The sequence below is a fragment of the Cynocephalus volans genome, chromosome 5, assembly GCF_027409185.1.
Source record: "Cynocephalus volans isolate mCynVol1 chromosome 5, mCynVol1.pri, whole genome shotgun sequence".
Lineage (NCBI taxonomy): Eukaryota > Metazoa > Chordata > Mammalia > Dermoptera > Cynocephalidae > Cynocephalus > Cynocephalus volans.
The window spans coordinates 47,848,519-47,866,298 of NC_084464.1; the positions used below are offsets into that span (position 1 = coordinate 47,848,519).

Genomic DNA, 17,780 nt, shown 5'->3' on the forward strand with positions numbered 1-17,780 from the left:
TTTCAGCTGTTCTGGCTCCTCACCCCTGCATGGGTCCACGGGAACCCTATTAGTGGTTTTGCTGTCCTGGGGGCCACCAAGGCCCTCTTCTCCCCTGCCACCTCCAAGTAACTCCATCTGAAGGGCACAGCTGTGGCTTCTGTCGGCTCCTGCTCCATGTGCTCAGCAGCTTGAGCCTTAAAGCAGCCACGGCCCTTAATGCTCAGAGCAGTTTTTTCTCTCATTGTGGCTTTTCCCGCCTTCATGAACTCCGTAGGTCTCTCCTCCTCTTCCCCCGAGCTCTAGCAGCCCCGGCTTGGCTGATGTTACATTGTTATATTTGTAAATTGGTTGATTTGTGGGAGAGAGTGACGCTGGGGACCGCCTATTCCGCCATCTTGACCTGAACTGCTGTGTGACTTTAGACAGTCACACTGTCTGTGTCCTGTTTCCTCCTTTGGAAACTGAGAAGGATCATATCTACTGTGTAAATATTTGTAATGGTTACACCATTAGCATCATCAGAGTCCTGATAAGGATCCCGAGGAGGATCATATCATTACTGTGTAAATCACCTGTGTAAACATTTTTTTCAATCTCTCAGGGGAGCTGTGAGATTGTGGATATGAAAGTACTCATTCTATAGATAAGATATTGAGGTCCAAGGTCATGCAGTAAAAAGGTGGCACTGTTCTTATGGCCGTGGCCAGAGACTCACCATGAAAAGACCCTCTGTTTTTTTTTTTTTTTTTTTAAAGATGACCAGTAAGGGGATCTTAACCCTTGACTTGGTGTTGTCAGCACCGTGCTCTCCCAAGTGAGCGAACCGGCCATCCCTATATGGGATCCGAACCCGTGGCCTTGGTGTTATCAGCACCGCACTCTCCCGAGTGAGCCATGGGCTGGCCCCGGAAAATACCCACTTGAGGGCTGGCCCATGGCTCACTTGGGAGAGCATGGTGCTGACAACACCAAGTCAAGGGTTAAGACCCCCTTACCAGTCAAAAAAAAAAAGGAAAGACCCTCTTGTAGGAGGACAAGGGAGAGGTAGGGGTTCCGTCCGCCTTGCTCCCTGCTGGCATGCAGATGGCTAGCCGGTCATCACAAGTCTGTGCCCATATCCAGGACTACATTCACCAGTGCATCTAGGGGGTGTTATATGACAAGTTCTCACCAATGGAATGCGGGTGGGAGATGATGGCGTCACTTTCTACTCCAGGTGTGCAGAAGAAATGCACATGCCATCTTCATGCTTTCTCCTCCCTCCACCTGAAAGCAGAGATCTCGAGGTCCCAGGGGATGATGAAGCCACAGGATGGAAAGGGCTTGATTCCCTAAATTACCACATGGAGGTCAGCCACCCACCAACCAGACACCTCTACTGGATTCAAATGTGGGTGAGAAATAAACTTCTATTGGGTTGTCACTGAAATGTGAGTTTGTTGCAGAGGCTAGTGTCATCCTACCTAACACATACCCCCACTTTTCTTCCAGTCCTGAGCTGCTAGGATGTGCCCAGCAGGAGGCATCAGCCGTTATTCCTCCCAGTGGGTGCAGGGTTGTTAGAAGTCACCGAGGGTGTGGAGAAGGAGTAACATCTATTCCTTGACCCTGAGCTTGGCTCCAGTGCGGCCTCCAGCATTTGGGGCTACTGGGTTGCAGCTGTTGCATTCCACAGTGGCTCTGGTGGCATTATGATCACGGATGACACTCAGAGCCACCCTAGGGAAGCAAAGACAAGGACAAGCAGGTGATGGGAAGGAGAGAAAAGGGGATAGGGCAACAGCCGGAAACCTGGATCTGCCCTGACCCGTGCCTTTGTCACCTCAGCCAAAGCCAGCACCTTGTGGGGCCTCCGTTTTCTTGTCTGTATATGTCTTAAACACTGTCCTGGATGGGGCAGGGAGGAGGGTGTGGATGGCGAGGAGTGAGGTAATGGATCCGAAATCCTGACGTCACTCCGACTCCACACTGCTGTGGAATCCAAACCCAAGGCCCTTAGCACTTGGATGTCTGCTGAGGCTTTTTCTTGGGAGGAGCTTAAAAACAATTTGTTAGGGAAAAAAAATAATTAAAGAATGTGTAATTCCTACTCTTTGGGGATCATCCAGAAGGCGGTTGTGAGTTAAAGGGCCTGGGGGAAGCGGTGTCTTGGGGGCTTTGAAGGCCAGCTCCCAGGACTGAACTCAGAGTCTGTCGGCAGTCCGTCTTGTCACCAAATGTCTATTCTCAGGTGTCACAGTATCTGTAATTCTATCATTAGGGCTTCATTTATTTGGATTCCTTTTTGTTACTCCACAAAAATGCAAGCAATGATAATCCGCAACATGTGTTCAGTGCTTTAGACTTGTCCCAGTAATCCTGAAAGAGATAGACAGACAATGAGGCCCAAACACCTGGTGCAGATGCTTCCGAAACCACGTTTCTCCTGACAGGCAGACTGTGGGGCAACACTACTCCTATATGTACAACCAAGAGAAGCTCTTGCACTGTGCCTCAGAGACACGGAGAAGAATGCTTATAACAGCCCTATGTATGACAACAAAAAATTGGAAATAACCCAAATGCCCATTGACAGGAGAAGCGATCATGGGATATTTTTTAAAAAACTAAAGATGATTGAACCATGTTTTAATTATGTATTGCTGCCTAATAAACCCTGTTAAAACACAGTGGCACCCACCATCATTTCTTTGCTCACAATTCTATAATCTAGGCCTATAAAAGGACCTGGGGGAAGTGGTGTCTTGGGGGCTTTGAAGGCCAGCTCCCAGGACTGAACTCAGAGTCTGTCGGCAGTCCGTCTTGTCACCAAATGTCTATTCTCAGGTGTCACAGTATCTGTAATTCTATCATTAGGGCTTCATTTATTTGGATTCCTCATCGGGGCTCATTGGGGTGGTCTGTCTTTACTCTATGTGGTTTCAAGATGGTCCTCACATGGCTGGCAAGTGATGCTGCCTGTTGGCTGCAGATCAGCTGGAACGAACGGCTGGGGTGGTCTCAGTTATCCTGCGCATGACTTCTCCACATGACTTCTCACAGCACATAGTCTCAGAGTCCCAAGAACACAAATGCAGAAGTTGCTAGACCTTCTTAAAACTTAGGCCTGGAATGGGCACAGGGTTACTTCTGTCCCATTCTATTGGCTAAAAGAGTCACAGGTCAGACATATTCAAAGGGAGGTAACTACAAGAGAACACGAATACCTAGAAGTGTACTTCATTGAGTACCACAGACTTCCACAAACCACAACCACCTACAACTACATGGATAAATCTTAGGTTATGTTACCCTGCAGTATCAAATAACCTCCACATTTCAGTGACTTTGCACAGCAGAGAGTTACTTCTTTCTCACATACTTATCTCACACAGATTGGTGGGGCACTCTGCCTCACATAGTCACTCAGGGACCCAGGCTGATGGTGCCTCCACCATACTGTAGTGGCACCATCTGGGACATGAGACCTCACTTTCACCACAGCTGTGGAGGACAGAAAGGCTGGAGAATTTCACCTGACCTCAGCCCTAAAGAGACAAATGCCACTTATGCTCACATTTCATTGGCTAGAACTAGTCACATGACCCTGTCTAAACTGCAAGGGGTGGGGACTGGGAAACGTAGGAGAGCACTGGGAGAAATGGGTGAGAATTACTGTCTTAGCCAGTAACAAAACTATTTAAAACAAAGGAAAGTTAAGCTTAAAATCTAAGATAGTGTTTACTTTGGGGTAGGGGTGGAACACACAGGAAAGTGTCAGTGATTTGTAATGTTCTAGGTTTTTGGTTTGAGCAGTGAGTGTTAATTATGTATTTTTTAATTTTTTTATTTTTTATTATTTTTTTAAAAGATGACCGGGGGCCGGCCCTTGGCTCACTCGGTAGAGTGCGGTGCTGAGAACACCAAGGCCCCGGGTTCGGATCCCATATACGGATGGCCGGTTCGCTCACTGGCTGAGCGTGGTGCTGACAACACCAAGTCAAGGGTTAAGATCCCCTTACCGGTCATCTTTTAAAAAAAAAAAAAAAAAAAAAAAAAAAGATGACCGGTAAGGGGATCTTAACCCTTGACTTGGTGTTGTCAGCACCACGCTCACCCAGTGAGCAAACCGGCCATCCCTATATGGGATCCGAACCCGTGGCCTTGGTGTTATCAGCACCGCACTCTCCCGAGTGAGCCACAGGCTGGCGCCAAATTATGTATTTTTTTAAATGAATGAATGAGTGAATAGATGAATGAATAAATAGAAAGAGAGGTCTCAGAAGCAGTGGCACTGAAGCCCAACCTCAGAGTGCAGACCAAAAATGGCCCTTCCATAAATATTCACTGAACTCCCAGCTGAGGCGGCTAGGCCTTGAAGGTACAAAGATGAATAAAATACGGTCTCACCCCTTCCAGGTTCCCAGCCAGAAGACTCAGTAGGCACATAACCCAAGCAGGCAGCAAGACACAGTGGAAAGGCTTGCTCACCAGAGCTCTTGGGGCCAGAGGGAGCTCTGAGAAGGCTTCACCCCAAGAGGTCATGTAGGTTAGGTCATGAAGGTTCAGTAGGAGTTCAACAGGTGGAGAACGGAGTGGAGGCGGGGTAAGTTGATCAGAACACTCATTTCAGGAAGAGGGAATGATGTGTGCAAAGGACATGTACAGAGAGAGCCCTTCATTCCTCACGTGGCCTGTGTTCACGGCATTTCCTCACCACCTTCTAGTCCCTAAATGATCTAATAAAACGTACTCACACTGTGCTGTGCCGCCCAGAACGTCCAGCAGGACCCAGGCACTCCTCCTCAATGGCTGCGGGAGTGTTGGCTGATGATGCTTATAGCTGAGTCCTTCTTCAGGAATTGGCCTCAGATAAGGGAAATCTCTTGCCTGAAGTCATGTGCCCCCCTACTGCAGGGGCAGCCACATCTAAATAATTGGTCAAAGCAGGGGTATAGAGGCCTAGGCCCATGCTTCAATTCAGGGAACTCTGCAGGACCATCCCAGATCCAGAGCTCTTTTTGGTATCAGCTGAGGCCTCTATAGGGCCTCCATCAGAGCCCAATTCCTCTCTGCCCAATACTGTTTCCTTTACACCCAGACAGGTATTGATTGTGAATGCATTCCCCAATAAACCTCCTTTATAAAAATCTCCACTTCAGAGGATGCTTTCTGGGAAACTTACCTAAGATACCCAGAAAAGTGTAAATGATTACCAAATTCCAAGGGTTGCCTTTCCTGGGGGTGTTTTACAGCAACAATAGTAACTAATATTCATGGAATGATTTCTATGTGCCAGGCTAAGCATTTTGCCTATATGATCTTATATAATGAAAAACAGAACTTCATGCCAAAGGAATTAATTTCTAATGGTGAAATTTCAGGCTTAGGCAGTGGTCTTGGGAGGCTGGAAGTGTTTGTGTGGCACAAATTCTGTTACACATTTCTCTGCTTTACTGTATGGTCAGTCCTAATCCTCGTGCTGGCTGGGTAAAGCTCTCAGCAGGTCAGGGTGGGAGCTGCGAATCTTTCTTCTTCTTTTTTTTTTTAAAGAAAAGCAAGCAGGGCTTCCTCTGCTCAGTAATATATCTCTGTTCTGCCTCTTCTCTGGGGTCTCACTTCTTGGGAGCCTCTGTGGAGGTGAATTCCTCTGAAAGCTGACTGCCCTGTTTGGGACTCCCCGGTCCTATTCTGAGAAATGGTGACTTTGTTCCCAGCACTTCCTCTCTTCCTGGGCAGCTCCTGCAGCCACCATTGAGCCCTCCTCAAATCCTCTTTCTTCAGGCTTGCGTTTTCCACCTTTCCTTTCTGTCTTCTCCCCCGCAAACCCCTACCTCACTCCCAGGCTTTGGGATGGGGGCTGGTCTGTACCTTCTCATGCCCCCGGCTGAGTCTTCTCCCATCCCTAAGCTGCCTGCTTTCCAGGAGAGTGTCCAGGCAGCAGGCTGTGGTCCTGATATGCCCTCGGACCCTCAGGAACATGTCCCAACATGTTGAGCCCTGGCATAGAAAAGGCTGGTGGCTGTTTTTTTCCTTGAGGCTGCCTGCTCTGGGGCAAGGAGGGGATGGTCTCTACAGGAGACCCCCAGAGACCCCGGGGAGACCTTGGCCTGAGTTTCTCTGAATGGAATATGTGATTCGCAGCAGATCACTTGGGATCGGCCTGGGATCTAGTGTGTTGTCCATCTGTGTGCATATGTGTGTGCGTTGGGAGTCAGATTTTGTGTGTGACCTCTAACAACCTGCTCTCTTGCCCCCTTCAGGGTAGAAGTCCTCCCTCAAAGAACTTGCCTGGCTACACATTCAAATGCATGGTTGCAAACATTTTTTCAAAAGTACTGAACAGTACTAGAGACTTAGTAGGTGTTTAATAAGTATTTGTTGAATACTGTTGTGGTGGTGGTGGTGGTAGTGAGCCAGAAGTTTTTAAAAAATTTACTTCCCAACAACAACACAAAGAATTTTTTCATTGTGAAGCTCAGTGCCACAAAACTTTAAATAATTCACTACAAGCCTTCATTAAAAAAAATTTTTTTCCCCAAAGTAAACAGACAATGTCAAGTCTATTTAAAATGCCTGAATGCTGGGGGGATTCAAGGTACTAGGAGGATGTGCCTGTCCTTTGTTGGACATTTGAAACCAAGCGTTTGGACAGTATGAATGGTGGGGGAGGAGGTGGAGACAAGAGCTGGGGGTGGGGCCACGGCCTTTCTGGGGCAATTCCTGAGGTCCAGCTACAATCCTGGCCTGACTCCAGGGCCAAGTCGGGGAGGGGGTCTGGTGCCATGTCCTCCACCCCTATCTGAGCTCCCATCCCTACAGTAGAGGAGAAGGAGGCCTATCCTCCCTGAGGTCAGCTATGTTAGAGGAAGAAAACTGGGCATGTCTGGGCAGAGATTTCCAGACACTGAACAGCCTGAGATGTCAGTAATTGTAGCTGCTTCAAGCCTGAATTCTACTTTTTAGTGGGATTTCTATTCAACACTCCATTCTCTGCAATTTTTAAAAAGCAAAACTGCAGATGTTTCAGGTAAAGGAAGGAGGCAAAGGTAAGGTCCAAGAGAAGTTAGGGGTATGGGGATAGGTGGGAGCAGATGGACACTTTACTCACCTCTGTACTTGTCGGTGAACACTTCCAGAATTGTCCTTTATCAATGTCACCTTAGTAAACCACCTGGAAATGAGGGGATACTGGGCATTTTCCTCATTTTAGAGCCAAAGGAATAGAGGGCGGCAAGCAGAGAGCTCTGGGCAGGAGGCAAAAGGACGGTGTTCCAACCATAGCCATTTATTTGCTGTGTGATCTGAGTCACGTCACTGGCCTTCTCTGAGCCTCAGTTTCCCCAGCAGTATATGTGGGCTGGGTGGGGAATATCCAGGAGATAACTCATCACCAAATCCTTCTCCCCTTTCTAGCCATCAGATCCGCTGTGATCGCAGTGGTTCTCCTGTTGAGGTAAGAGGGAAGTGAGTGTAGGGGTGGGGAGATTGGTTCAATGTCTGATTTCCCCATTTCCCTGGAGATCAGGTTGGCCCTTTCTAAGAAGTGTCCCCAATTCCCTCCTCTGAGGCATTTGACAAACAACTGCGTACTTTTGTTCCATGGGCCTCAGTTTCCTTACCTGTGAAATAAGGGGATTGAATCCCATTTTGGCCCCACAGATGTTTTGTTGGGTGCGTGAGTGCCCCAGGTGCTTCTGGGAGAGGTGGTCTAGTGAGGGGTCAGTGGGAATAGTGGCGGGATAGTGGGGCTTTCTGGGAATTGCAGAGAGGCGCATTATTTTTATTATTTATGGATTTCTGTTTATTAATGTCATCCCTCCTGATTTTTTCAGCTGCATTGGGTCACTCCTTGGCCAGAGTTGGTCAGTGGTGGTCCAGAAAGGGGGCTCATGCTAACAACGCCGTCCCCTCCTGGGGAGTGCCACTTCACTCCCCAACTAAAAAAAAGCCAGACTTGTGGCTCAATTCGTGGGGAAATGTGTGAAGAGACAAATCCAGGCGAGGGGTGGGGGAGGAGGGCAGTGCCCTCCGCAGCACGCGAGGCTCCCGGCGGCCCGCTGGAGCGCCGCCAGGCGCGGTGGGCCGAGCGGCTGGTCCCGCCTCCGGAGGCGGGCCCGAGCGGGGCGGTTGCTATATCAGGGCAGCGCCGAGCGGCGCCAGCTGAGGTGTGAGCAGCTGCCGGGTCGGTGCCTTGAGAGTCAGAGTCGCGGTCGGATTCACTGAGACACCGAGACATTGAGACACTCAGAGCAGGTGAGGGAGTCGCGGCAGGCACCAGCCGGCCCTCTGTCGGCGGCTCTGAGCTGAGCCGAGAGTGTCCGCGCGTGTGTCCGTGGCTGTCTGTGTGTGCGTGTCCTCGGGTGTGTGTGCTGTGTTCGCAGGTGTCTCTGCGGCAGGTGGACCACGCGCGTGGGTCTGTGCGCGCTCGCTTTTGCGCACACGTGTGTCTGTAAGTGCGCGTGTGACGGCGGTCAGGATGTGTCGGAGACCCCAGGCGGAGAGCGGGAGCGAGAGTACGAGGGATCCCCTGTCACGCTCCCGTCCCCTTGAGACTCAGCTGGGGCGAGGGAAGGCGTGGATCGAGCCGCCCCCGGAGCTCGCCTCTGGGGGCGGGTGCGCCCGGGTCCCAGGCGCAGCTCGGTCGCGACGTGGGGACAAAGCTCGTGTCCCCGGAGGGTCCCAGAGGGACGGGGGATATGGAGTGGAGTAAATTCAACTGGGATCCGTCGAGGAGCTGCTCTCTGATCCAATCTGTACAGCCCCGGCCCAGGCCTCTGAGGACCAGGTCCCCTACGCCGCCTGTCCGCCACCCGGCTAGGCGCTGAGGTCAGCGAAGGCTGTGTCCCCGGCCCTCGGGAACGTGCCAGGACACGTCCCCTAAGGACAAGTGAGGAGGTGACTCACTGTGACAAGGAGACCCCGGGGGACGGAACGAGTGAGGTCAGAACCACGCCCCGGCTGGAGAACAGAGGCGCCCCAGAAGCCCCTTCCCCGCCCCTTTGCGGCCTCTGTCCCCCTTACCCCCATCAACACAGTGACCTATTTGGCTGGCACAGCCTGTTACCAGGGAAGCCGGGGCAGCGGGAGGTTCGGGACCGGTGTCCGGTCCTTGCTCCGCGGCGCGCTGGGCGTGTCCTCTCCAGCCTGTCAGTCGGAAAAGGCAGGGGTTCCACCCACCTCTTTCCCACCGTGGCCGGGAGAGCCCTGGCCCAGCCTGCCCTCACGTCCGGGCTCTGGACTCCGGGGCGACGGCAGAGCCCAGCACTGCGGAGCGGCTGGCCGCGCAGCCCACGCCTCGGCGGGAGGCGAAGAGCGGTCACATTTTCGCGGGGTGGGGCTTCGGGGGGCGGCGGGTACGACGCTGCTCAGACCCTCCGTCAGCCGCCTCGGGGGCTCGGGGCGCCCCGACCTAGCCCAGAATTGCCTTTCCGAGGGCGACCGGGCTGAGCGGAGCAGGAGGGCGAGTCGCCCCTCGGGTGGGGGAGGACCACAGTGCGTACGCCCTGTCCGGAGCCCCTGGGGGACACTTGCGCCCTCCTGATGCGGAAAAGAATCTTGGGACTGAGTTTGGCAGTTTGGGACGCTCAGGCAGCTTCCTCTCTCCTTCCCTCCCTCCGCGTCGCGTTTCTGGGAGGACTTTCGAGCGGTTTTGTTTTCGTTGCTCCCGTCTATTTTTATTTTCCAGGGATCTGACTCATCCTGTGCTTTGGGCGTGGAGATAAGGTGGAGGGGCCAGACCTCTGCGCGCCTGTGCGTGCGCGAGTGTGTGTGTGTGTGTGTGTGCGCGCGAGTGTGTGTGTGTGTGTGTGCGCGCGCGCGAGTGTGTGTGTGTGCGCGCGCGCGCGAGTGTGTGTGTGTGCGCGCGCGCGCGAGTGTGTGTGTGTGCGCGCGCGAGCGAGTGTGCGTGTGCGCGCGCGCGTGTGTCGCAGAGACGGCCCGAGAGCGCGTGGTTTCCCAACTGCGGCTGGAGTTTCGGAAGCCCGGCCGGCTCAGAGTGACGTGTTCGCGGCCCCCGGCCCCTCCCTCCTTTCCCCCTCCCCACCCCAGCGTGACGCGCAGCTGGAGTGGAAGCGAAGTTTTGGCGGGCGGGGAGCGCTTTGCAGGAAACTGACTCATCACGACTCCCTCCCGCTGTCCCAGGCTCTGCCCACGCGCCTCCCGCCCGGCGCGGGATTTCCTGGAGACCAGCGCCCCCTCCCGGCTCCGGCGCGAATATCCAACCCGCCTTCCCGCGGGGCGCCGCTTGCCCGCCTTCCCTTCCCGCCGCTACTCCTGGGCCCATCCGAGGCAGCCGACCCCCCTCCCCGCCCCGCCCATTAAAAAGAGTACCCCATTGGTTCCACAGTATTTACTGAACTCTTGCTATTTGCTTGGGAATTAAAATGTGGCTGAAGTCTAAGGCACAAAGGCCAACAAAGGAAGCTATTCTCAGTTGCTTGTTTGTAAAACGAGGGTTTGTGTTTCGTGTTTCTTCTGAGCTGGAAATTATGATAATAGGCGTGAGAGCAGATTGTGACGGGAGGAGAGGCTATGATAACCCTAAGGGAAGAAGTGGTAGGAGGGGAGAAGGTCCCTGCCTAGATTCTGGTTCCATCTTCAGCTCCTGGAAGCCACGAATATCCAGCTCCTTGATAAAGCCCTTGGTGGGCTCTTCCTCCTTGTGGCTATGGGGCGTTGAGATCCAGAATGTCCATTTCAGACACATCAGTGTGTCCGCCTTGGCTGGCACCCCAAGAATGCCCATCTGGGGAACTGTGCCAAACACTTGCTTAAATCTCCTTCAATTCGGAATAAGTTGGTCTGTGGAGGCAGGGGCCCACCAATCTGTATATCAAAAAAGCTCCCCAGGTGACTCTGATGGGCCTCTCTGGTTAACAAACATCAAAATTAGAGGAGGGATAGGGCTCAACACTAGAGCACAGGACCCAAAACAAATAGGCCTGAGCTTAAATCCTGGTTGTGCCACTTGTGAGCCGTGTGACCTTGGACAAGTTATTTAACTTCTCTCAGTCTTGGTTACTTCTTCTGTAAAAAGGAGCTAATATATATCCACTTTTTAGGAGGATTGATATTTGTCAACTACTTAGTACAGCTCCTGCACGTAAAAATATGTAAATAAATCTTAATGCATGCCCTGAAGAGGGTGGACAAAGATTATTTGAGAGCTCTGTCCACTGCACTGTGTGGTCCCTTTATGGGGCAGTGGCCTTTGACTTCTTCAGCTGTGTGATTTGGGAGCAAGTCTCATATCTCTTCAAGCTCCTGCCCTTTAAAATTGGTCTGAAATCAAATGCCTCTTCTCAACCAGCTGAGATGTGGAGTTGTGTGCTCCACTCATCATGAGAAGTGGGGTGGGTGTGGCACAGGTCCAGGGCACCCTGCCTCAGGAGTCCACTCAACAGAGCTTTCACTCTCAGAGTCTGCAAGTCGAGACTTGTCCCCAACAAAACCTAGTCCCTGCCAAGGTCATGCAGCCACTCAGCCCTGGAGTCAGGCCAAAGCAAGGCAGGTAGATGCTAGGGTTCCCCCATGGGCAAACTCACCCTTCGTTTTCCCTCCCCGAAGTGGGAGGAGAGGAGCCAGGTAGATCAGCTACCTTTAATTTTCTTCGCCTGCAAAACGGGTTCCTCGGACTCAGGTAACACAGGGCAGAGGCTGCAAGGTGTCTAGACTTCAGATCACCTGATTTGCCTGGCAGGATGTGGCTCAGCCTAGGAGAAATCATCGCCCTGCTCTGCCCCGCCCAGCCCCTCCTCACCCCTAGGCCACCCGCCTGATGACATCCTTGGGAAAGGCCCTCAGCCTACAACACCTGTCAGCTGCTGTCTGAAGGAGGCAGTGGCTGGGGGGAGCGATGTGGAGGAGGCTCAGCTAGAACTGAAGGGAGAGAGAAATACCACTTGTTTTCCAGGCACTTCTGTATACTAGGTGCTGCTCTAAGCACACTACCTAAATTAACTCAGTTAATCCTCACATCTGTCTTCTGACACAGTCTCTATTACTGTTCCCATTTTACAGATGAGGAAAATAGAGCCCAGAGAGGCTAAGTCACTCATCCAGGGTCACCCAGCAGAGCCTGGATTCCAACCTAGGCAGTCTAGCTCCAGAGCCCTCGCTCTTAACCACCAAGAGACAGCCTCTGAACTCTGTTCCGTCTGTCTTGCCCAGATGGACTCCCTGGCGAGTTGCTTGAGCATGCTTCCACAGCCATGCTCTTTAATCTTTCAGAACCCTGTCTATAGATGAGGAAACTCAGGCCCAGAGAAATTAAGTGGCTTTTAAAAGTTTAGGTAGTAAGTGGGAAAGCTAGGACTACAACCCAGGAGTTTTTTACCTCAAAGTCCAGGGTTTAATTTACAGAGCAAGGTTGCCCCACTTGGGCGTCTGCGGGGTGGGGGAAAGGGGGGTATCTAGGAGGCTGGAGGAGCTGTCAGCCTGATCCTTCATTTGGGAATTGACCTCCTGGCCAGACCTGGGATTAGGAAATTACTGGGCTCTGGTTATTCACATGTATTTGGGGCATTCACACCCATGAGGGATACCTCAGGGGAGAAAACAAATTGATTTTAGCTGATAATACCTAGTAGTAAACAGGACCCTGATCCCTGCTATTGCAATAAACTTGCCTTTGTTGACATAAGCTTGCCCTTCAGCTGCCTGCTCCCCTGTGACCTTGGGGTGCCAGGCTGGCTGAGCTCTACCCCCATCTAGTATCTGTTGGGGGGTGGGTGGCTGTGGGAAAGAGGTGGTGGAAAATCAGCTGGAAGGATCCAGAGAGACCCTCTGGTAGGAAGACCTCACTTGAGGTTACACAGCAAAGCCTGGCCAGGTACAAGAGGATCCAGTTTCCCTAGTGACCGGGGCTTTCTTTGTGTCTCAGCCACAGGTGCCATGTCAGAGCCAACCCCGGATGCCCGTCAGATCCCGTGCAGCAGCAGGGTGTGCCGCCGCCTCTTTGGCCCAGTGGACAGCGAGCAGCTGCACCGCGACTGCGACATGCTAATGGCAGGCTGCATACAAGAGGCCCGTGAGCGGTGGAACTTCGACTTTGTCACCGAGACACCACTGGAGGGCAACTTTGCCTGGGAGCGCGTGCGAGGCCTCGGCCTGCCCAAGTTCTACTTCCCTGCAGGGCCCCGAGGGGGCCGGGATGACTTAGGAGGGGGCAAGCGGCCCAGCACCTCGTCTGCCCTGCTGCAGGGGACAGCTCAGGAGGATCATGTAGACCTGTTGCTGTCCTGTACTCTCATGCCTCACTCCCCCGAGCAGGCCGAGGGATCCCCGAGTGGGTCTGGAGCCTCTCAGGGCCGAAAACGGCGGCAGACCAGCATGACAGGTGAGGACAAGTGCAGGGAAGGACACTGCAAGGGACTAGGACTCTAAGAATCCATAGTCCCTAGGGCTGACTTGTCTGGTGCAGCTTGCTCCATAGGCAGAGGGAGACCAGTCCAGAGAGGGGAAGCAACCTGCGTGAGGTCACACAGCAAGTCTGCCGCCAAGACCAACTAGCTAACATTTATTGGGAACTTATATGCCAGGCCCTTTGCTAAGCTTCTTAGGTGGATTTCATTTAGTCCTTATGGCAATTCTGTACCATGAGACATTCTTGCCACTGTCTTAGAGCCAGGAAACAGTGTCAGAGAGGTAGAGTGATTTGTCTAAGGTCCCACAGTGGATTTACAGTAGAAAGAAGGCTAAGGATAATAATTTTCTGGCCGCTCTATCCAAACTTTACTCCCTTTCCCCATCACATGCACACACTTTCCTTCCTATTTTGTTCTCTTTGGCACTTTTTTACTATCAGTAGCTCCTTCCTTATCTTACTATTGTCCATCTCTGCCTCATGAGAAAGGGACCTGGATCTCTCTCGTTCATTGCTGAGACCCCAGCACTTGGAACAGGGTCTGGCACATAGTAGGTGCGTGATAAAGAATGAATGAATGGTGCTGACATTGAGCACTTATTATACTGGGCCCTTGACTACATCCTTTATAGAGAGCATTTCATTTAATCCTGATAGCACCATACCATTGTTATCCTCATTTTGCAGGTGAGGAAACTGAGGCTGAGAGGTGAAGGCAAGAATCCCACGGCAAATTTGCAGTTGGGTCAGAACTAGTTATAATAACAACAACAACTAGCATTTATCTGGGCCAGGCATTGTTCAGAGTACTTTTTCATAGATTACCTAGTGGGATCCCTAGATCAGCACTGTCCAGTAGAACTCTCTGCGATAACGGAGATGTCCAGTGCAGTGGCCACTAGCCACATACGGCTGTGGAGTACTTGACATGTGGCTAGTGTGGCTGAAGAACTGAGTTTTTCATTTTATTTTATTCTGGTCGATTTAAATAACCACACAGACTGGTGGCTCCTGCGGGCTTAGAGCAGACCCGTGGATTTAGGTGCCCTTATCAGTCACATCTGTGAAGCACAGCGGGGTGCTCTGTTGAAACCCCCTGGGAGACGGTGGAAGTTCCCAGAGCTCTTCCCTGCACTTAGCAGTATGTCTCTTTGGCCCTAGGCAGGGGTATCCTAGTCCCTGCAGTTTGCCTTGAGTGGGTAGCTCTGCCGGGCCCTCTTCCTCCCGGCCTAGCTGACTTCTGTTCTCTCTCCTCAGATTTCTACCACTCCAAACGCCGGCTGATCTTATGCAAGAGGAAGCCCTAATCTGCCCACTGGAGGTCTCACACTCCTGGAAACAAAGGGGCCCGGAAGACCCCTTCCATATCTTCTGCCTTTAGTCTTTCAGTTTGTGCATCTTAATTATTATTTGTGTTTTAATTTAAACTCCTCATGTACATATCTTGCCTTCCCTGCCCCCCCAGCCTCTGGCATTAGAATTATTTAAAAAAAAATTTAGGCAGTAGAATGATAGGCTCAACAGAGTGCTGGGTATTTTTATTATATGAAATATTATTTAAAGCCTCCTCATCCTGTGTTGTCCTTTTCCTCTCTCCTGGAGGTAAGGGAGGGCTGGCTTCATGCCAGCTATGTCCTCCCCCACTGTCACCCACCAGGTAGTTCTCTGCAGGGGCCTGGCTCCCTCCTCTCACTGTCTCATGGATATTATGAAATTCCTCCCCTTTCCTGGATTCTCAGACCTGAATTCCCTGTCATTTGAGAAGTAAACAGCACTTTGACAGGGGCCCAGCTGAGTGGGGGCATCATCAAAAACTTTGGAGTCCCCTCACCTCCTCTAAGGTTGGACAGGGTGACCTTGAAGTGGGCACAGCCTAGAACAAGGCTGGAGGCTTGACACCCTCTTGTCCTTGGTACCCCTCTAGATCCTATGAAGGCAGGGGAAAGGTGGGGTCCTATAGCAAATCGCCTCTCCCTGCCTTCATGCTCCCTGTGCCACCCGCTAGGGGGTCTGCGTCAGTGTCTGGTCTTCCACCCTGTTGGCTTCTGTATTTTTCTAGGAGCCCCAGCTGCCCCACTTTGCATCTGGGCTCCCAAGTCCCCTCTGCTGCTCCCCCTCCCCCATGTCCTTCCCTCCAGTACCCTCTCGGCCCTGGGTGGCAGCTCTGGGTATCTGTCCCCCCCGCAACTCAGTGGACTGGAAGGGGAAGGAACACAAGAAGTAGGCCTTCTAGTTCTACCTCAAGCAACTCTGGGGGTGGGGGCCTTGGTGGTCAGACAGGCCTCCTGGAGTGGGGGTCTCTCTCTGTGTTAGGGGTGTGTGGTGGGGGGAGTGGATCTTTCTAGAAGGGAGACTCCAGCCCCTGGAAGTCATCCACTGACCTGCCTCATCCACCCCGTCCCTCCCCATTTCATTGCACTTTGAGTAGCAGGTGAACAAGGAGTCAGGCCTTGTAAGATGGCGGGAGTAGAGGCTGTGGACAGGGCACACCAAGTGGACTAATATGGGACAGGGAGTTGTCTTTCCTGGCACTGAACATTGAGTCCCTGGAGGTAACAAAGCACTTAGTGGGTCTGACCCCAAACATGGTCCCACTCCTGTAACATCCTGGCCTGGACTGTTTTCTCTCTGTTCCCCATGTGTCCTGGTTCCCCTGTCTCTCCACTCAGACTGTAAACCTCTCAAGGGCAGGGACCATGCCCTGTCCTACTCTGTGTCCTTCACAGCTCTTCTCACAGTGCTGGGTATACAGAAGGTGCTCAATAAATATTTCTTGGTGACTTTACTTGTAATATTACTGTTGTGGTCATTATACCTTGTCACTTATAACAACAAATAGGTAGGGGTTTTGTTTTCATAATTTAAAAAATACTTTTATAAATTAAGCATTTAAATTTTTTTTAAAATACAGAAAGCTTAGCAAACAGAAAGACCATGCAACAAAAAACAAACAACAGCAAAAAAATTCTATATCACACCTCTGCAAAAATTGTCACTGCCAATATTTTGGTTTGTTGTGTAATCTTTTTTAGTAAAGAATATAGTGTAGGTTAAAATGATTACTCATCAGGGAAATGCAAATTAAAACCACAATAAGGTACCACCATACACCTACCAGAATTATTAAAATTAAAAAGACTGACATAAGACTTAAGTTAATGGCCGTATAAAAAATAAAAATAAAAAAGACTGACAATGCTGAATGTTGGCAGGGATGTGGAGCAACAGGAACTCTTATACCCTGCTGGTGGAAGTATGAAATGTTTCAACTACTTTGGAAAACTATCTTTTAAAGATGTCTACCCTCATGTCTACCCCATGACCCAGTAGTTTTATTCCTAGGTATGTTCTCAAGAGAAATGAGTACATATTTACACCAAAAGACATACAAGAATGTTCCTAGCAGCATTATTCTTAACAGACCCAATTTAGAAATGACTGAAATGTCCATAATAGAAGAATAGACATGTACATTGTGTTATATTTTTAGAGTGGGATATTATGTAACAATAAAAGGGACAAAGTACTGTTACACGCATGTTCTGATTATCTATTCATAATTAACCACCCCAAGACTTAGTGGCTTAACACAATAATCATTTATTTGCTCTCAGTGATACAATGTGGGTCAAGAACTACTTTTCAAATGTTGATAATTCTCTGCTGTATAGGGAGGGCATGGCTTTGTACTAGAACCCTGGAGTTCTGAGATGAGACTCTCCCAGTGGGGTTTTCCAAAGACTTAACACTGTCTACTTATTCCATGGTTACGTCCAGTACCATAGGATATGCTGGGCCACATAACCCAAGTGCTTGTTCAATATCACGCACCTATCACAGAGCCCTCTCTTGTTCTGGACTCCACTAAGATGTGGCAGCATACAAGTCATCCAACAAATGGGCTGGAGCAGTATTTAGTATGGTGCCTCCAAAATCCAAATTAAAGTGGTAGGAGGTACAAAATATAATAAGTTGTCCTTTACTATAGAGGGAATGTCCCAGCATTTCCCAGTTTACTTGATCACTTAGAAGTTAACTGACGACAAGGGTTTGGATCCCCATACCAGCCAGCCAGCCACCCCCCTGCTGTAGACTGGACGCCCCCCCAACAAGCTCACTGAAGCTGAATTTCCACTGTAACTGTTGAGGGTGGGACATCTTATGATGGTAATTGAAAGGTGGGCCTTTGAAGAGGCGATTAGATTCTGAGGACCATATCTAGTGAATGGGTTAAAAATGGTGGTCCTGGGCATGGTTCTGTGGGCTTTAAAAGGAAAGCATATAAAGAGAATCTCTCTCTGCTCCACCATTTCGACAACGTGATACCCTGCCGTCACTGTTGCCAACACCAAGACCCTCACCAGAGCGTTCCCCAGACTTTAGACTTCCCAACCTTGGAAACTGTAAGCAATAAATTTCACTTTCTTTATAAAATGCCCAGTTCCAGGTATTT

General features: G+C 50.8%; 1 protein-coding gene across 1 annotated transcript; it reads left to right on the forward strand.

Annotated features, from left to right (window-relative positions):
• The first annotated feature begins 8,129 nt into the window (after positions 1-8,129).
• Positions 8,130-16,112, forward strand: CDKN1A (cyclin dependent kinase inhibitor 1A). The gene is made up of 3 exons (XM_063096911.1): positions 8,130-8,217; positions 12,845-13,300; positions 14,585-16,112. The coding sequence occupies exons 2-3, from the start codon at positions 12,856-12,858 to the stop codon at positions 14,632-14,634; spliced, it is 495 nt and encodes a 164-aa protein (XP_062952981.1). The 5' UTR covers positions 8,130-8,217; positions 12,845-12,855; the 3' UTR covers positions 14,635-16,112.
• The last annotated feature ends 1,668 nt before the right edge of the window (positions 16,113-17,780 follow it).